The sequence below is a fragment of the Bactrocera latifrons genome, unplaced genomic scaffold (genome assembly GCF_001853355.1).
Source record: "Bactrocera latifrons isolate USDA-ARS-PBARC rearing strain unplaced genomic scaffold, ASM185335v1 scaffold_115, whole genome shotgun sequence".
In the NCBI taxonomy this organism is placed as follows: Eukaryota; Metazoa; Arthropoda; class Insecta; order Diptera; family Tephritidae; genus Bactrocera; species Bactrocera latifrons.
In genome coordinates this window covers 1,002,518-1,021,956 of record NW_017534575.1, presented here as the reverse complement: position 1 = coordinate 1,021,956, position 19,439 = coordinate 1,002,518, and the positions used below count along the sequence as shown (strand labels likewise).

The 19,439-nt window shown below is 33.7% G+C and overlaps 1 protein-coding gene across 6 annotated transcripts in view; it reads left to right on the top strand.

Annotated features, from left to right (window-relative positions):
* Positions 1-19,439, top strand: part of LOC108976313 (AMP deaminase 2) — a 45,299-nt gene that overhangs the window by 11,747 nt on the left and 14,113 nt on the right. For 2 of the 6 annotated variants that reach the window (XM_018945372.1, XM_018945364.1), the window contains exon 3: positions 14,623-14,806. In XM_018945372.1, the coding sequence (XP_018800917.1) occupies positions 14,623-14,806 (184 nt within the window). Of the gene's footprint in view, positions 1-8,988; positions 9,314-13,750; positions 13,882-14,622; positions 14,807-19,439 lie in introns of those variants that run through there. The other 4 variants (XM_018945355.1, XM_018945341.1, XR_001993935.1 and 1 more) reach the window with 4 other exon arrangements.

The window sequence follows — 19,439 nt, the reverse complement described above, 5'->3', positions numbered from 1 at the left end:
CAGTGAGTCTCAAACAAATACATAAAGGTCAAACTTAAGGACACTACATGCACATCGAAGGTTCCACTACCAATATTTCTTTCCAATACAGTTTACATTGATCAGCTTTGCAATCTCAGTTTGCCATCAGTTAAGGCTACTGCCAACGAACGGTCGCCGACATCCATCCTGGCCAATGAAGAGCCCGTTTCCGTTTACGAAATACACTGTACTTACATATACTCAATGCACTGATTTCACCGACATCGTCGCAATTGTGGCGCGCCCACTGCGTCATTGGCGCTAATGCCAAAGTTAGAGCGCAGAACGTCATTTTCGTTCGCAAACCTTCCTACTTTGTACGCCTTTATTGTGCGATATAAATGACATACTCTTATTTATTTACTTTTCTCTTCTATAATTTTCTTTTATTTATTTTTTTACAATGTATACATTGTGAGTGATGAATAGCGACAGAGAGATAAAATCAACGAAAGCTACGCCTGCTTGCTCGTTAGCATTTTCATTTCGCTGCTTTTTAATGAAAATATTTGTGGTTGCACTTGAGTATGAGTAGTGGGAAATATTTGTGGGCTGATGATGATGGGGTTGCGTGCTTTAGTAGGCGTCACTTGCTATAGGCGTGCAAATATGAATAAAGATTATTATACGGAACAGCGCTATGGATAAGGCGAATCAATTGGGTGGGAGTTGAAATAGTGTGTGGAATTAATTTGCCATTTTGACATGTTCGATTTTGAGGTTTTTTTTTTTACTATTATGACACTAGTCTCAGTTATCAATAGAATATATGTATATATATATTTTTTTTTTTTTGTCATTAATAACCGTACTTTACCAACTGATCAAAAACCGGACTAACAAAAAAAGTTACATTTTCATTTATTTTAATACATATCTTTATTGTCGCCTTCGGAATAGGCTCTTGAGCCAAGACAACATACCAACGCTTAATCCATTTTTCCATACACTTCTGATAAGTTTCGGCTGGGATGACTTTCAGTACAGGCCTTCAACAAATTTTAGTTTTTTTGGTTTCGGCTCATTTTTGAAGCACCATTCGCTAGATCGTTGGACAGTTTCGCCGTCGCTGTCATAAACCCACGTTTCGTCACTCTATTCGAAGTCGGTTTTGCAAAAGATGCAGGTCTTTTGAGACGATTTTAGCATTAACAGGCTTTATATTCGAAACAAATTATGTTGAGTCGACTCATAAGGGACGTTGAGATTCTCTGATTCGGGGATTTTGAAAACTGTTTCCCAAATGTTTCGCTATTACCAGATTAGAAAGCAGTAGCTAGTCGATAACCAGTGGTAATATACATTTTGGTATACTGTTGTCGACTCGCGCTAGTATAGATACGTAATAGAGCTGTGTGTCTCATATCTTGCCAGTATACTTGCTAAGAACGTTGTTGACAAGGTAATGCCATGCAAATTAAGATATCTCAGTTCATCGCCATTCACCGGTGCTTCTTACAACAAGCAGGGCGGGAGGAGAAATATATTTGTCTTCGTAGCAGGTTGGCTAAAAGGATTAAGTTGTAGGAAATAAATCACACATACCATACATTGATATTGCAGTGAGAATTTTCAACCTTCTTCGTGAAAAGTAAACAGAGTAATGAACCTATTAAAAATTTACGAGTTCAAATTTGTGAAAGATTGTGAAATTATAGCTAAATATTTATTTATGTACATGAAATTTTCCTCAAGCAATGTCTCATATGTTTTTTCACCTACACACTTTTTGTCGAGTTCAACGCATTTCTGCTAAAAATGTTGTAAACAAGCATGATCTGGACACCGATCTTCGATGGATATTTGAAAATGTTTATCTTGTTTTCTGTCTTTTCATTTGTGATTTTCGGAAAGAGAAAGAACACTGGTTTAATGTTTTGTTGAATTATATAGTATCTTGTATTTGTTTTTAAAGCATTTTGTATAGCAAATATGCTAGAGATTATAAATTACATTGTGCTAAACGATGCGTTTATTTATACCATGTTCAAATATTTCAATTAGCTGAACCGATTAGAGTGTTAATAGAGAACTCATGTTGGTGTTTAAACATACTTAGTTTACTTAAAACAATTTGTATGTGACGGCTGTCTAAAAGTGCTAAAATTGTTTTCATGAAAACTTCCGTATAAATAAAATTAGTAATAATATATTCAACATCAAAATTGACCCGGATTGGTTAACACAAACTGTTTTTATATTCGTGTGAAGTTTGATCTCCATATGTCAATTAGGCAGCTGTTTGTTTACGTCATCTGGCAGTTTTTGCCATGCAAAGAAGAATTGAAAAATGGGCTTTCAGGAAATTTTGTGTTTCCAATCGAATCAGAGCGACAGATTCGTTGAAAATGTTATAGAAGTGTTTTGGGGTGTCTATTTTAGAGTAACACAAAGCAATCAATGATAGTCGTAAAGTCATGAAGTCAAGTGCTAGAAAATCGTCATGTTGACATCAGAAAAATAGTAGAGATCCTTAACATATCTTATGGATGCTTAAGCCTATTTAAGTGTTTTGGGTATGCTAGGTTCTCACCAAAAGACCTGATTGTTTTTACAAAATCGGCGTTATGCTTAACAAAGACCCAAACACGACAATGATTATGACGTCGAAACTGCCTATCAGTTTGTCGAATGGGACTCCAAAAATGAGCCAAACATCGTTAAAAGCAGCGAAGGCCATCTCAGTCATGGCTTCTAACAAGTTTACGTAAAATTGAAATTAGCTTTGGCTTGCTTGCGTTGGCTCAGATGCCTAAGTATGTTTATGTATTTGTCAGTCCGGATATTATTTGATCAGATGGTATTTCCCAATTTATTTACTATTTGTGAAAAAAGCTGACGAGGTTCGGTGTTTACTATACTTCCTGCATGCACTAATTAAAGTAATTAGGTAGCTACCAGATATATCCAAGTTATACCCAGAATTAAGATTTTTTTTTTTTTAAATAAGAGTAGTTCCGATTTTATATACTTTTTCATTCTCGTGATGTTATCTCATTATTTAGAATTTTTAGTGGCAATATATACAAATGATAATTTTATTAATTTGATAATTCCAACACCGTCATGGTGTAATCCGCGGGTAACAGACCTCTGTCTCCACATAAAATTGCAATATTAAATTTTCTCTGAGAACATTCCTCAGCTCGACGTTACTTCAATTTTTGTAAAAGAAAATATGTATCATATATTTTATATACTATATATGCACATAAGTATGTATTGCAAATGCATGAGATAATAGTCCCATTGTATTTCTTAGCAATTTGCAAAGCCATAAAATAATTACATTGTACTTGCACAATTGGGGAAGAAGTAGATTTTTCAATAGTCAGCGGTGACAATAACGCAACAATAAGAACAAGCATTACACACATATGTACATACATATGTATATGTATATGCTTGATCGTTGAAAACTATGGTATGAATAGGATTGTTTTGTACTTGATTTTGAGTGTCAGTGCTCAGGTTCAATGTGTCATAAATAAAATGATTAAAAACCTCACATTCACATATTTTATAGATAGTACAACACCAAAATAATGTACATATTATTCATATATGTTTTATGTTATATGTTTTCTCTTATATTCTCTACAAATATGTATGGTTTGCTTATTCGGTATTGTCGTGCTATATATAACCAGTTGATAACATCACACAAATTAATAAATAATTCTGCAAGAAGTCTAGTATAGTGACAGTTAGAGACTTACACATTCACATACGTATGTATGTATACAATTATTTTATACTTGAGGGCAAAGACTTTAGACACTGTCTTAATTAATATACGGTTTATTTGTATAGCAATTAATTTCAATATCATTAAATGCTGTATTTAATTGTTTCGCTTCTATTTTTCTATTTGGCATCCTTATTTATGTATTATGTGTTCTTTATGTTCAAGGGATTGGTCAATCTATTGCTAAGTGAAGTAAAAAAATTATTAAATTTTGTTGTCTCTTCTTTTGATAACATCATTGCGTTTTATACGATTTAAGTCATCTTCGAAAAACTGATGAATTCTTTGATTAGGCCTTTTTCGTTTGATGACAATAGCTTATTCTTATTTATCACAGCCAACTTCACACGTAACCGCTTAATCGTTATATATTTTAACAATTGATATAGTATGACTTATTTGCAAAACATTTTCTTAAGTTTTTTGCTTTAGTTTTTGTTTGGTGCCCTATGAAAGATGGAAGATCGAATGTAAAGCTCAAGAGATCACGGTCTAAAAAGTTTGTTGTCTCTTCTTTTGATAACATCATTGCGTTTTATACGATTTAAGTCATCTTCGAAAAACTGATGAATTCTTTGATTAGGCCTTTTTCGTTTGATGACAATAGCTTATTCTTATTTATCACAGCCAACTTCACACGTAACCGCTTAATCGTTATATATTTTAACAATTGATATAGTATGACTTATTTGCAAAACATTTTCTTAAGTTTTTTGCTTTAGTTTTTGTTTGGTGCCCTATGAAAGATGGAAGATCGAATGTAAAGCTCAAGAGATCACGGTCTAAAAAGGATGAAAAGGCTCATGCCTGTTCGAAGCCCGATAGGTTGTGCTGTCAGTTTGGTGGGATTTTAGAATGTAAGTTCATTTTGAGCTTTTGCCCGACGACTAATCCTGAGACAAAATGAGTGATGCACTCAAACAGCAGGAGCCACAATTGATCAATAGAAAGTGTGTAGTGTTCCACTAAGATAATGCGTGACCTCATACTAATTTAAAGACAAGCCAAAAGCTTTTGTATCTTAAATGCGAATGTGTTAGCACAATTCACAAATCAATGTTACGATTTCGGTTGCTTTGTGGAAAGCTGGTGCTGTTCTAAGACGTTATATATTCCTTTGACGGCTTCGAAAGCGATATTGCTCTTCGATAAACCCTGACCTTTTCTTAGTAAATGTCACGTTGGAATAATCATAATTATAAAGCATGATGGTCTAATGTGAATGATTTTTCAGAAGCTCAGACGGTATGAAGGTAGAATATTTGGTCTATTCGACAAGTTGATAATTTAGGGGTGATATTAAAGTGGAGGGGGATATGACATATGATATTCATACATTCAGGCACCAGGACCTTGTTTTGTGCTTCGCTATAAACAGACAGACTGACAAGAGATGCTGAGAGATCGTGTCGCCTCTATGAGAGGATATGTTTTTGCCCACAACTCTTAAATGATTACTTTTGCTCTTGATGTATATATTTACGTTTGATTTCATTTGTATGAAGTACTGCTAGCCATCTGCCGGTTATTAATTCTGTTGGCTGTTTGCCAAACTAAAATCAAGAACATGCAAGTCGTCGTTTGCGATTTGTAGAGTAATCTCTTAATATTGTACATATATATATATACATATGTACAATATTTGTACACACGATTTCGTGCCTTTTATATTGATCCAATTTTGTAAACAAAACATTAAATTTATGTGTATAAGTACCGACAAACGTACCTTTGTTGTCTCTCAGTTTAGCCTGTGGCTAATAATTGCGCCGTGACCATGACAAAGGAGGATGATCTTTATTTATTGCATATAAATACATATTTTTCCCAACAGGTGAAATTAGAATTAGGGTATTCTTAATATATTTTTTTTTGTTATTACTAAGGTGAAGTCACTTACTTTGACCTTTTGAAGAGAAATTTAATAACTCAGTACCGTTGAAATGTGTTTGTTGCCCAATTTTTTACCATTTACTTGGAATGTATACGATTTTTTCCTTAGTGAGTGTAAAATGTAATGGCTAAAATCTAGTTTAAGGCTGAGGACCGTCTTCTCAATGTCTGCTTTGCACCTATCTGTCAGTTAAGTTCTGGTAAAGAAAAGGTTCTTTACTGTGAGAAGTAGTCTTGGCTGAGTTAAGCAAAACTTAACGGACTCTTGGATATTGAGAAAATATCCCTAAAGGATGTAACAGTGTACCACCCTTATGTCCACTTAACACCTCCGTGTCTGTTCAAACACTTACTTATATTTTGGCGCCGCATTGTTATTCTCATTGCTTTGTCATTAAAGCAGCAGATGTGTACTCACATTGACTAGGCAAAATGCTCGTATAAATCGCAAATTCATTGTGCAGTCAATTATCTTTGAATGTGAATTCTTTGCATTGTCTCATTCAAAAATCGCTTGTTGACTTATTGGCATATAGTACATACGTACAGCACAATGTGTTTATTTGCTAGGTGTGTTTGAACATTAGGGTGGGGTAAAAGTATACATTCTTTTATGAATTTGCATTCAAACTCGAGTTTAAACTTTAGTGTTTAATGGGATGTTTAAATAACTCTGGCTATAACTAGCAAAAAGCCAACAGCAAAAAAATTTTGAAAAAATTTCAATGTATCATATTTTAATTAACAGTTCATCTGCTTCTAACATCGAACTTTTACAATTAGGTTTGGTGGGTACAGATGGGATAACATAACCCCCCAATTAATATTTTTGAAAATATTACATTTCTTAATTATATTTTGTCCACCATAGAAATACACTCCGTGTCTTCTTAAAGTTTTATTGAAAATGTTGGCACATTCGGTGCCGCGGTTTCCGGATCTATATGCTAAACGATTGTAGTTAAATAAATATAACATTCATAATATCAATACCAATACCTATATGGTGTTTTTAGAGGTATATAATTTCCTAGCAACATAGTTGCGAACCAATGAACTATAGTTTGTTAAAAGTGGAGATAGAATCGCTATTACCCTCAAAGGCGAGTCCCTAAGATTCGCGGATTTCTGTTCAATTTCAATCGCCTAAGTGATTAAAAAATAAGCATATAATTGCTATACAGCGCATGAAAACATTAATTATTTTTAAAGGACTAAATTTTTGATCTAACCATGTCAAGGTAAAGGTCTGCCGATAGGCCACTTAGATTGTTTGCCTTGACTTCTTTCGATTAATTTTTGTTGGGTTACGTTAGACTAGCTATTTGTAGGGATAAGTCATTTGCAACTGAAAAGTTAGAAGACATAATTCGGCAAGTTATTAACGTAACACGTGTACGGTGTCTGTGCTTTGAAAAAATGTAGAAATCCGGATCGACAGGAATAGTTTAAGGGGTTACATGGGAATCCTCGAGTAAAAAATAGCCTATTTCCAAAAATTTTTGTTTTCTTATAAAAAAATAAATTTTTTATTCAAACTTTTCATTATTTCAAAAATTCCGAAGGAACATATTCAAAGCTCGGCCGGCAGTCCATCGAAAAAGTGCTTCCGTGTTAACAGCAGAACTTCTTAGGATCGCAATTAAAAACAAAAAAATACGTGATTTAATTAAGACCATGAACTATGTATTAGGCGAAGGAACAGGCCAAAAGGTGAAAATTGTACTTTTGACTGAAGTTTTTACAAAAAAAAAAAAAAATTAATTCAATTTTAGTGAAAATTCTTCAACTTTTTTTAAGAACCAAAAACCTTCGTTTAAGATTTGTAAATTATAAATCGAAGATCTCAGTAAAATTTCTTTAATAACATTAGAGCAGTCCTGAGAAATCTTGACAAACCACTTTGAGAACACAGTTTCGAGAAAAACTTGTTTAAAGTGCTGACCTCGAGCGCGTAACTTTCAAGGCAGTATTTCCAAAAATATTACTGGGATCAATTTGTGCATCGCGAAAAACATTCTTGAGACGCTATAGAATTAAATAAGACAATAAAGAAAGAAATTTTTCCAAGTCGCGAAATCCATGTTATTCCTTAATTGACTCAGCCAAGATGTTCATATGTGTGTTTGAAATTCAGTTCAAATATTCAATGCATAAAATTTGCAAACTAAAAGTTATAAATCTAGGAAACATCTGGTATGTATACATAGACCAGAACATGCCACAAATTTCTCAAATTTATGCAGCCATTATATATAATTAATTTCGTCATAAATAGATAGTATATTGTGTATTTGCATATAAAGTACTCTTACATGTGGGTGATTTAATTTCGATATTTATACCATAAATTTATATTTAGAGCACAAATGTATATAAAACACAAATATTTATTTCTTTATTTATATCTAAATATATCTGTTTTCTATAAAACAAGACGTTTGAGTATTTTTCCCAATTTCATTAAGGTTTGATCTAATATATTAAATGTATGTATCTATACTTGTTAATATTGAAAATTTATTGAATTGAAATTTATTCCTTTAAAAATCTATGTTCGGGTAGATTTAGGCATTTGTCGACCGATCGGGGCAATATTTTATTTTACAGAGAGGGATTCTGCAGCTGAGGTCAGTGTCTTCATAGAGCTGATAAAGCCTCTCATTCTATATTTAATGATTTTTATTAAGATTTATCAATCTTTCCGGAATTTTTTTTTACTGAAAACAGTAGTTTATTAACGATGTAATGATGTTATAGAACCTCTCGATGGTGCGAAATTTTTTTTTGAAACTTTAAGGTATTATTTTTTTTTAAACAAATTTTTTCTTATAAGTTTAAAAAGGTTTCTAAAAAATACATATAAGAATGGCATTTGGGGTAAAAATTATTTTTTTTTTAATTTCCTTTCGATTATTATTTGAGAACATTGATTTCAATAGATAGCTTATAGATAAACATTAGCTAGCACTCTGGCAACATTTGCATAGCGAAGTAAGGCAAACGACGATAAATAAATAATAAAAAAGAAAAGCGAAAAGTAAAAAACATCAGCTGATATAAATAAACAAAAGATGATAAAATGAAAAAGCAATAGCAAAACAACTCAATTTTCGAAGCAAAGTCAAACAAATGTGCATTCGTGTAAAATTGTTTACGATAAATATCTATATTTACTTGCCGAACGTCATAGGAAAATATAAATAATAAGTCAAGAATCGTCGACTTTCGAAATAGACTTTATTTTTGCTGCAAATTAATTTTTGTTCTGTTCTCGACGACGGTTGGCATTTCGAAAATTTCACTTCGTTTCGGTTTCTCTTCAGAATCAACAAGCTGCAAAAATTTAAAATAATAACAAATTTTACGTGAATTATTGTGCCTTAACCTAAATTCCTGTTTATTACATAAGTGAAAATCAGAAAAAAAAAATAAAATCAACAATAAAAATACCAATATACAAACAACAACAAAAAACAACTGGTGAAAAGCGTTTATAATAATAAATAATAAAGATGAGTCTACGCGGTGTGCACGCACTGGATTCCACCGATTCGATTGATATACCGGAGCCGCGTATCAGTCGCTACCCCTTTGTGACTACGCATCGTGTTATGCGATCTATATCGGGACCCGGAGCCCTAACACCGAGTATGTTTTCTTCGATCGTGAATTATATTTAACATTTTCTCTCACCTCTTTCTTCATTGTTTTACATTTACTTCATCAATTCCTAACGTCTAGCGCACCTTCTTGCGAATATTTAAGTTCTTCATAAATTAAAGATTATTACAAAGCATTTAACACAAATTATGTTATCAAATACAAGTTCGCTGCCCATATAAGTTTAAATATATATACAATATATGTATACATGTTTAATAAAACTTAACTTATCAATTGCTGCCTTATCAGTTGCGACTGTCGCTGATCACAAATATAAAAGCTAAAAATTCCATAATTTACAGCAAAAAACAAAAAAAAAAAAAAAAAAAAAAAAATAATGGAATTGGCAATTTAAAAACAAACCTACTCTCGTTTTCGTAATTACACTAGGGTGGTTGGATTATTCGTAGATTAAATTGTTCTTACATATACATAATATCTTATGCCTCTTAGTTTTCCGTATTTTCCGCGCTTTTTGTGACTTTTTTAAAGAAGCCATTCATTAATTAAATTACTAAAAAATGGTAATATGTAGAGTGTAGTGTACTTTAATAATCAGCGACTTATTTTGTATTAATCCATTATGACCTTTGAGAAAGTATCTGGTGCACATACAGTTTTTTACCTAAGATTATACAAATATCAAAAATAGAAAATAACCTGTGCCAACTTTTGTGAGGATGCATTCACAAATGTGAAAGTTTTCTATATAAGAACTTGATTCCGATTGTTCAGTTTGTATGGCAGCTATATGTTATAGTGGTTCGATATCGGCAGTTCCGCCAAATGAGCAGCTTCTTGGAGAGAAAATGACGTTTGCAATATTTCAAAACGATAACTTCAAAACTGAGGTACTAGTTCGTATATATACAGACGGACAGACAGACAGACGGACATGGCTAAATCGACTCAGCTCATCAGATATTATATATAAATGATCAGATATATATATACTTTATAGGTCTCCGACGTTTCTTTCTGAGTGTTACAAACTTCGTGAAAAACTTAATATGCTCTGTTCAGGGTATAAATATAACAACTATAGATAAAAATAGGGAATGACTGACCGCCTTCCCCAAAAGATCGTTTATTACACTTCAGAGTGGCTTAAAAATAAAAACGATTATCAAAAATCGTAAGCCAAATATGTCTAAGAATTAATTGGTCTAGCCGTTTCGGATAATGTTTCCTCACCGTCTTTGAAATGAGCCTTTCGAGAAAAATGTGTTAACACTTTCAAAATAAACTTTTTTATTTGCTTTTTCGATTGATTATATTTCCATAAATATCTTCTAAAGAAATATCTTCTAAGAGCGAAAGCGAAATTTTAAACGCGTTTTTCTCGAAACGACATTTTTCAAAATTGCTGGCGTCATAACTCAACGAGAAATTGACCAATCGACTTCAAATTAAAATTAAGTATTTTTGAATACATTTACTGTACAATGACCTACGATACTTTTGAATGGTTGAAAATTGTCAATTTGGCATTAAAAAAACAACCATTTTTTAAAGATCGTAGGTCATTGTATAGGAAATACCTTTAAGTTTTATAAACTTTTCAAATTTTTTTGTTTGAGCTACTCATTCGGCCGGAATCACGTATTTTTTGTCACCTCCGAAGACGGCCCGTAACTCCGTTATTTTTCAACATTTTTGTAAAAAAAAAAGTCTTAAAATATAGCTGAAAATATACCTTATTACGCGCAAAAAAGTTCGAAATATTCAATCGCGAACTTTCTCTTAAACAAATTCACGAAAATCGCCTAATTTTTCATTCGTCACACAAGTATAGCCCTTAAAGTTTTGGAAGTCGCTAAGTTAACCTATTTGTCGGATAAACGTTATATTTTCGGAGAATATTTAAAAATATTTGTACATACATTCGATATATGTATTTGCAAAAAAAAAAAAAAAATGAAATAAATTTTTTTGATTACATTCGATAGTATAAATAATGAAAAAAAAAAAAAAAAAATATTTTTTGAAATTTAAAAGTGGATATAATGACATTTTAATTAAAAATATTGCTTTATCAAAAAATTGCCTATGAAATATTAATTGCTTTAAGTCTAGCTTAACATTATCAGATTCATAATCCTTTTCTAAATTAAATCCGTGTGATATAATAACTATTTCATTTTGAGTATTTGTTATTAAACTAGAATGCGCTCTTTTCAAAAATCCATGATCCTCTCTATTTTGTTTAGACTTTACTGTAAAAATAAATTAGTTTTACAATTCAAAAAGGAACTTTATACTCCATATATTAGGTTGTCAAAAAAGTCTTGCGGTATTTTTTTTATTGAATTTTCAGTTGTTCATAAAATTTTTTTTTATGACTCATGCCCAGCTCTTTACCGATGCTACGGCTTCTACTATGCCGGTCTCTTTCGACCAATTCAGCGATTTTATCGCAATTTTCGACGACAGGCCTTCTGGAGCGTGGCGAATCTTCGACCACCTCTACACCAGAACGAAAACGTCGAAACCATCGTTTTGCGGTGGAAATGGAAACTGTATCGGGTCCATAAACTGCAAAAATTTTATTGTCGGCTTGAGATGCATTTTTAGTACTGTAAAATATGTCGTATTTTGTCTTTATTTTGCTCCACGTTTGCGAACACGTGTTAGCGCGTGAAATGAGCTTTCCAAAAAGGTATAGCATGACCCGATGCGACGAATAAAACTAGAAATACGCGCTCTCAGCTCCAACTAGCGAAAATACCGCAAGGCGTTTTTGACAACCCAATATTTATGTAATATTGGTTTGTAATGATTCGATATGATGCGATATCAGTTAATTTGTAAAGATATTATGTGATTTCATGTGATTTGATGCATGGTCGAGTATATGTAATTTGTGAATTGGTGATGCATGTTGAAATGAAGTGATGTATATTTATTGATGGTATTGTGTGATATGATATCATCTGCTTTAATGCACAGCATTATATTTTGTAGTTTATGATATGATTAGATATAAACAATTGATATGATAATATTTGATTTTTACGTTGATGACGTGTTAATGTTTTTTTATATGATGGGATGCGTTGTGATGTGATGTAATATGGTTGATGCTAACTGGTAAATTTTTGAAAGTATGATGAAGTGATGGTGTAATATGAATGAATTATCATGTGTTGATGAATGATTTAAATGTGCGTATGTGATATGACATGATGTGGACAGCATGTGTTATATTTTGATGTAATTTGTGTTATGATGAAATGGAAGTTTTGATATGACTAAACTCAGTTTAGATATTAATAATAATGTGATGTCCTTATTTCACTGATTAACTTAGATATTAACGATTAGTTAGGCGATATGATGTGATGCAGCAAATATTTCATTATTTAATTTAATCAGTTAAATGAGGATGACGTTATAATGTATAAAGATATACTATACGTGTTTGATATTATATGGTAAGATATGTAATGATGCCATGTTATATCAGATGTGAATGTTTTATTGCATGCGATTGAAGTTTTGTGTTGATGACGTGATATAATGTGATGATTTGGATGGGTACATTATGATGACTGGTGATATTGATTGTGTTATCATACTATTAAAGCCTAAATGTGCTGAGTTGATGGAGAGTGATATGATATCACACGTTATATGATATGATTTGAGGCGATGCTCTCACAGATTTAAATGGCTTAGATATTGCTTGAAGTTGCAATTAAAATTGAAGTTTTCTTATTTTGTATTAAGAAAAAGTGTGTGACGTGTCTTATGCGGCTGATGATATTTTTTGAAATTCTTCTTATAACACTTTTATTTAATTTAGTATAATATAAGTGATATAATTATATTTGATATGAAGCTGTGATTTGATACGAAGTGATGTATGTTATGTTTATAGGTCATAAGTATGACAAATGAAATATTTTGTGAAAAATTAAGGCATTTTTATTTTATTCTATAATTTTAATTTCATTACCTGCTGCAAGGTATTTAGAGCATAACTTTAGGACAATAATACAATATCGATTATTATATAAAAAATTAAATTAATATCATAAAAGTATTTTCACTAAAAGCATTGAAGAAATTAATTGAAAATATTTCATTTCATTTTGATTTCTATTCTTATTATCATTTAGTCTGATTTCTAAAATATTTTCCATATTCTTCAAAAACCTTAACGTTGTTTTAATTAAACTTGTGATCCAAAAAATAAGCACACTAGGTCAATAGAACCATACGCAGATTATAAATATTCAGTTTGTTTACCCGAGCGCATTTCAGTCTCTTTCAACTGTCCAATTGTCTATCACGCCGGCTTATCACTCGAAATCATCTTCCTATCAGCAAAATGCACTGGAAATACAACATACTACTCACTTTGTAGAGATTTTGTATGACATTAAATGAAGATGTTTTGTTCGTAAACAGAGACGCATTAGTTACTTTCTGTTTTCAAATCGATCAAGAGCTTCGTAGAGCTTGGGTATATTTTGAAATGAATTTCAACCGAATGGATTCGACACATCGCCTGCTGGTCGATGCAAAGCTTTTCGGATTCCCGATTCAAGGTGAGCGGCGACGCGGGCGACCGTTCACGCTATGCAGTTGTCTTTCAAAGTTTAGCAGTGAAAATTAATTAATGAAAAAGTAAAATAGTTGATTGATGTTAGGATAGCGTTCTTAAAGGTGTCATATTTCGTTTTACAACTATCGCTTGGTAACCAATTACCACCACCACGCTCCTCCACGCCGCCGGGCCAACGACAGTAGCACCAACGCGAAAGTTGAGAACACAATTGGAGAAAACAAAGCAAAAACACGCAAAATAGTTGTGTTGTATACTTTTGCCAGCGTGCGAGGTAATGCCTGTGTAACACTTAATAGTGCCGCCACATTGCCATCAGTGACGTCAGAGCCGTCGGTAGTAGTGATATATTGATTTTCATGCCAAATGTGGGCTCTCCGCTTGGTAGTTACGTACCCTCGTGTGCAGTTTTGCCCGCAGCGCCATTAATTTGAGTGTTGGCTTTAATAGCGCTCGCTGGTGAGGGGTGTGAGAACTAGGCCAGCAACAATAGTGGCAGTAATGAGCTGCAAAAGTACTTAGATTACTCGTATCAAACTTGGTGCAGGATGCGTTGATTACAGCCAACGGTCCTTTGCACTAATTAAGATGCAGAGCAGCAGGAGGCAGGCACAAGCTTCGAATTACTGCCGCTAGCTTTGAGCGTTTAATTTCCTTTTTTAACTCACACAAATACATAGTTATATACTTCATTTATTTACTCATCAACCACTTTTCGTTTTAGGATCCGATTCGCCCACCTCCACCGCAGCGGCGCGTCTATCTAAGACACCTGTACCCGGTGAAGTTTCCGAAGATGGACTTCCGAATGAAATTTCCGCACCATATGAGGTACCACAATTCCCTATCGAACAAATTGAGAAGAAATTACAAATACAGCGGCAATTAAATGAGGCAATACCCTCGAGGTAAGTGTCATTGTATATTATAATAGTTTGAGATTGTGCGTTAGACGTTTGCCATTTAAAAAATGAAATACATGTACATTGTATTTGTCCTTGTAGTATTTCTATACCATGATGAGAGATTTAGATATCGGCTTTTATTTAAGCCGATAGATTCTTTATAAAAATTACTCGGTTGCGTTATTTCCATATCAGCCTAAATATAGGCTACGTATTATTATAATCAATTAAGCAGTAATTACGCTCACTTGGTACTTTCGAATTTTTATACTCTTGCACGCATCACTTGAAACTAATCGAGATAGATACAGGATTATATATATATAAATGATCAGGATGATGAGAGGGTATGAGAGAGCTTTATCGGAATCGGTATGAAGATTGAACAATGGGCGTGGCACCGTCCACTTTTTAGTGAAATCCCACATCTCGGGACCGATTTCGACAAAATTTAGTTCGTGGCATTCTTCTAACATTCTTATGTGTGACAAGTAAGGAAGGGCTAAGTTCGAGTGTCACCGAACATTTTATACTCTGGCATGATAAAGTGATAATCGAGATTTCAGGCGTGGTTGTGAACCGATTTCACCCATATTTGGTACATGTCATCAGGGTGTTAAGAAAATATTATACACCGAATTTTATTGAAATCGGTAGAGTACTTCCTAGGATATGGTTTTTGGTCCATAAGTGGGCGACGCCACGCCCATTTTCAATTTAAAAAAAAAACCTGGATGCAGCTTCCTTCTGAGATTTCTTCCATAAAATGTAGTGTTTCTGACGTTTTTTGTTAGTCGGTTAACGCACTTTTAGTGATTTTCAACATAATCTTTGTATGGGAGGTGGGCGTGGTTATTATCCGATTTCTTCCATTTTTGAACTGTATATGGAAATGTCTGAAGAAAATGACCATATAGAGTTTGGTTGACATAGCTATAGTAGTTTCCGAGATATGTACAAAAAAATTTTAAGGGGGCGGGGCCACACCCACTTTTCCAAAAAAATTGCGTCCAAATATGCCGTTCCCTAATGCGATCCTTTGTGCCAAATTTCATTTTAATATCTTTATTTATGGCTTAGCTATGACACTTTATAGGTTTTCGGTTTCCGCCATTTTGTGGGCGTGGCAGTGGGCCGATTTTGCCCATCTTCGAACTTAACCTTCTTATGGAGCCAAGAAATACGTGTACCAAGTTTCATCATGATATCTAAATTTTTACTCAAGTTACAGCTTGCACGGACGGACGGACGGACAGACAGACATCCGGATTTCAACTCTACTCGTCACCCTGATCACTTYGGTATATATAWCCCTATATCTGACTCTTTTAGTTTTAGGAAACAATTAATAAAACGGGCTACAACTTTGCACGTATAATGTGTTTCTGTTCCACCTAATGATCAAAAATTATTTAACGGGTCAGTAGGGTAATCTTGTTTCAAAAATTTTTTTGCATATTCTGTTTTCTTATACCTTTAGAATTAATGTAGAAACCCACTTTACCATTGGAAGGTTTCGAAAAGGCCCCAAAAATAATAATACCGAAAAATTTTGTTTGTACACTCCACGTATACCTCATGATATGTGAAAAAAGTTCTATTGTAGAATAAAAATTTCTATGAAAAAAAAAAATGCCAAAAAACAGGCCACATTACCCTACTGACCCCTTTAATCCAATAAATACTGTTCAAACCCCTAGGTATTTAGACCCCGGTACCTATAGTTCACTTTTCATCGAAAAAGTCGTGATATGCGATATATGTATATAAGTGAAATTAAAGGATAACCTTTCTCTTTTGATGGTCTGTATGTCAAAAATCTGTTGAATCGAGCCAATACTTCCCTGAGCCCCTATATACCTGTTATAAAAATTTTCGAACTGACTTTATACCGGATATATCGGCCAATATGTGCTATCAGTTATCCCAATGAAAATAAGAGAGCGTATTTTACTCATAAGAGTGTATCTTTTTGCCTGAAATGGATACATTTGAGCGAAAGCTTGCCCTTACAAGTTGCAAGAGTATAAAATTTGCACCCGAACTTACCCCTTCCTTACTTGTTAAAATTGCACTCAACACACGGAAGGTATGTAGGTATTATTCCTGCCAATTATTCATTGAACTGTTTGCATCAGAGTCAAGATTTTGTAATTTATACGATAATTTGTTAAACTAATTGACATACAGACACATAGACAATTAATGTCTTTCATTACATTTCCTCTATGGGAACACTCTGATTACATGCAAAAATATTTTGGGTTACAGACATTTGCGTGGCATTGCACTGGCACATTTTCTTTATTTATGGCGTGATGGGAATATATTCAAATATTAAAGCTGGGAAAGACTTTGCGTTAATTAAGAAAAAATTATGTGCTATAAATTTCTATGATGGTGTTGCTAACACGTAATCATTCCCAAGAATTGACCCAAAAGGAATTGGTTTTTAAAGCAAGATCTCATTTTTTTTTTTTTGGTTTAAAAAATTAAGAGAAAGAAATAGCCATGACAAAAATAATCACGTTTCTTAATACGACGTCTACGCAAATTTACATTAACATTACCTTTTCGTTAGTGTAGATTTTTGAAACGAAACATGAAAATAACATCTAATCGAATTTGACTTGGACTGTAAATTTTTCTACTAATCATTATTACCGCCTTCAAATTAGGCTCCTTAGCCAATACACTTGTTATAACTTTCGGCTGGGGTACCTTCGGTGCCTTCAATAAATTGTGTTTTTTTTATACTAATTTTTGGAGTTTTACTCGTTAGATTGTTGGAGAAATTCGACGTCATATTTGTAATCTCATGTGTCGTCACCAGTAATGATATATTTAATGAGTCCTCAGAATCCATCTGTTTTTGCAAAATATTCATGTTCATAAAGTAGACTATTTAAAAAATTTCTACAGCGTTCTTAATGATTCCGTAGGCGTGATCCCACTGGAAACATAAAATTTCTTGCAAGTTCGTTTTCCGATTCCATGAAGAAAAATTCCTTCCTTGCGCTTCGTAAACAAACATCTACCAAACTCTCCGATTGACATATGTAGATTAAATTCCACACGAATATAAAAAGATTGTAACAATCTGGAAACAAATTTTTTATAGTTTTGGTTTGAGCGCGCAACTAAGGAGAGGCTAGCCTTACTGAGGACTAAGAGGTCACTAGATCTTTAGCGATCTATCTTACGGACAAAGGTTTCAGTGACAGCGCAAGTACCGATAGTGGCCCAGCGCTGGCCAAACTTCCGCAAAGCCTAGCTATCTAGTAGTAGAACACAAGAGGATACGCGAGCACCGTCCCGCTCCCATTCTACCAATAGCTGTTCTAGAGTGTATTTCCTTGGTATTTCATTTGCTTAACAGTTGCCTGCGATTCTGCTGTGACCTGGCAGCATGACGACGCGACTCGATGTTATTGACAGCGAGGTTAGGCATTCTTTGACCACTCTGGAGCAGTAAATATTCTGATACCTTAATGGCTGCAACCTCGGCCTGGAAGACACTGCAATAGTCAGGAGTTCTCAAACTGGAGTTGATAGAGGCCTCCTGACAGTAAAACTTTCCCACCAATCTTCCCTCTAAGTTTGACCCATTCTTGAGGAAACTCATTGCCTCTCTTCCTCAACGGCTTTAAATGGTTTAGTCCGAATCAAATTTTATCAGTTGCGAGATTTGTTCATCTAATGATTCTTTTTAACAATAAAATATTTGAGATATTAAAATATAAAAACATAAAAGTCCAGAACTCCATAGGAAAAATCGCGACATTTTCAACAGTGCAGAGTCAGAAATTTGTAATATGCTTCGACAACTATCGGAAGAAGGATCGAATATCACTCGTAATATATATAATCCAATCTTTCCAAGCCAGCAACAGCGCAAGCTTCTAATTTACCCAAACGTAGAACTGTCAAAGAAATATTCCGTTGTCATTCATTAATTCAACATACATTTCATGTTCTTTATCAAAAAATTACATGAACGCTTTGTGTGCTTATAAGGGCATGCTCCAAAAACCGCTCAATTGCTATTCAAATTGTGTGGAAATAATTATTTTAGTATTTCAAACATTTTAGCGTGTTGTGCACAAGTTTCGGGCATGGGTATGATATGCCTCTTAGTATATATGTATACTGGTAGTGGCCGGTCTATATGTGGCTTCACTCCACTGCCGATTTAGTGCCTCCTGCCATACATACAGCTAAGCGCTCACCCACCATATATCATGAGTGCTGTCATATAACACCGTCAGTCGGCGTTAAAAGCTAGTGTTCACATATATGTATGTGTGTTTGTATTTCTGACTGCCGAATAAGGGTGCATTAGCGACGTTGTCTGCACTCGAGTGCGTTCCGTATTCAAAATTTGTCGTAATTCTTGGTTGTCGAGGTGTTATGACCGTGTTCTATTCACGAGCACACACCTAACACATTTGAATGAGTAGAAGCTTCGATAGGTGCTTTCGCGACACATCATCATTGACAACCACCATCCATCAGTGTTCGGTTTGGTTTGACAGTTTTTTTTTACAGACTTACATGTTTCTGAAATATGCGCGTATCTGCACCTGTATAGATTGCAGTGCATGTGATTGCATGGACATATGTACATGCTAATGAA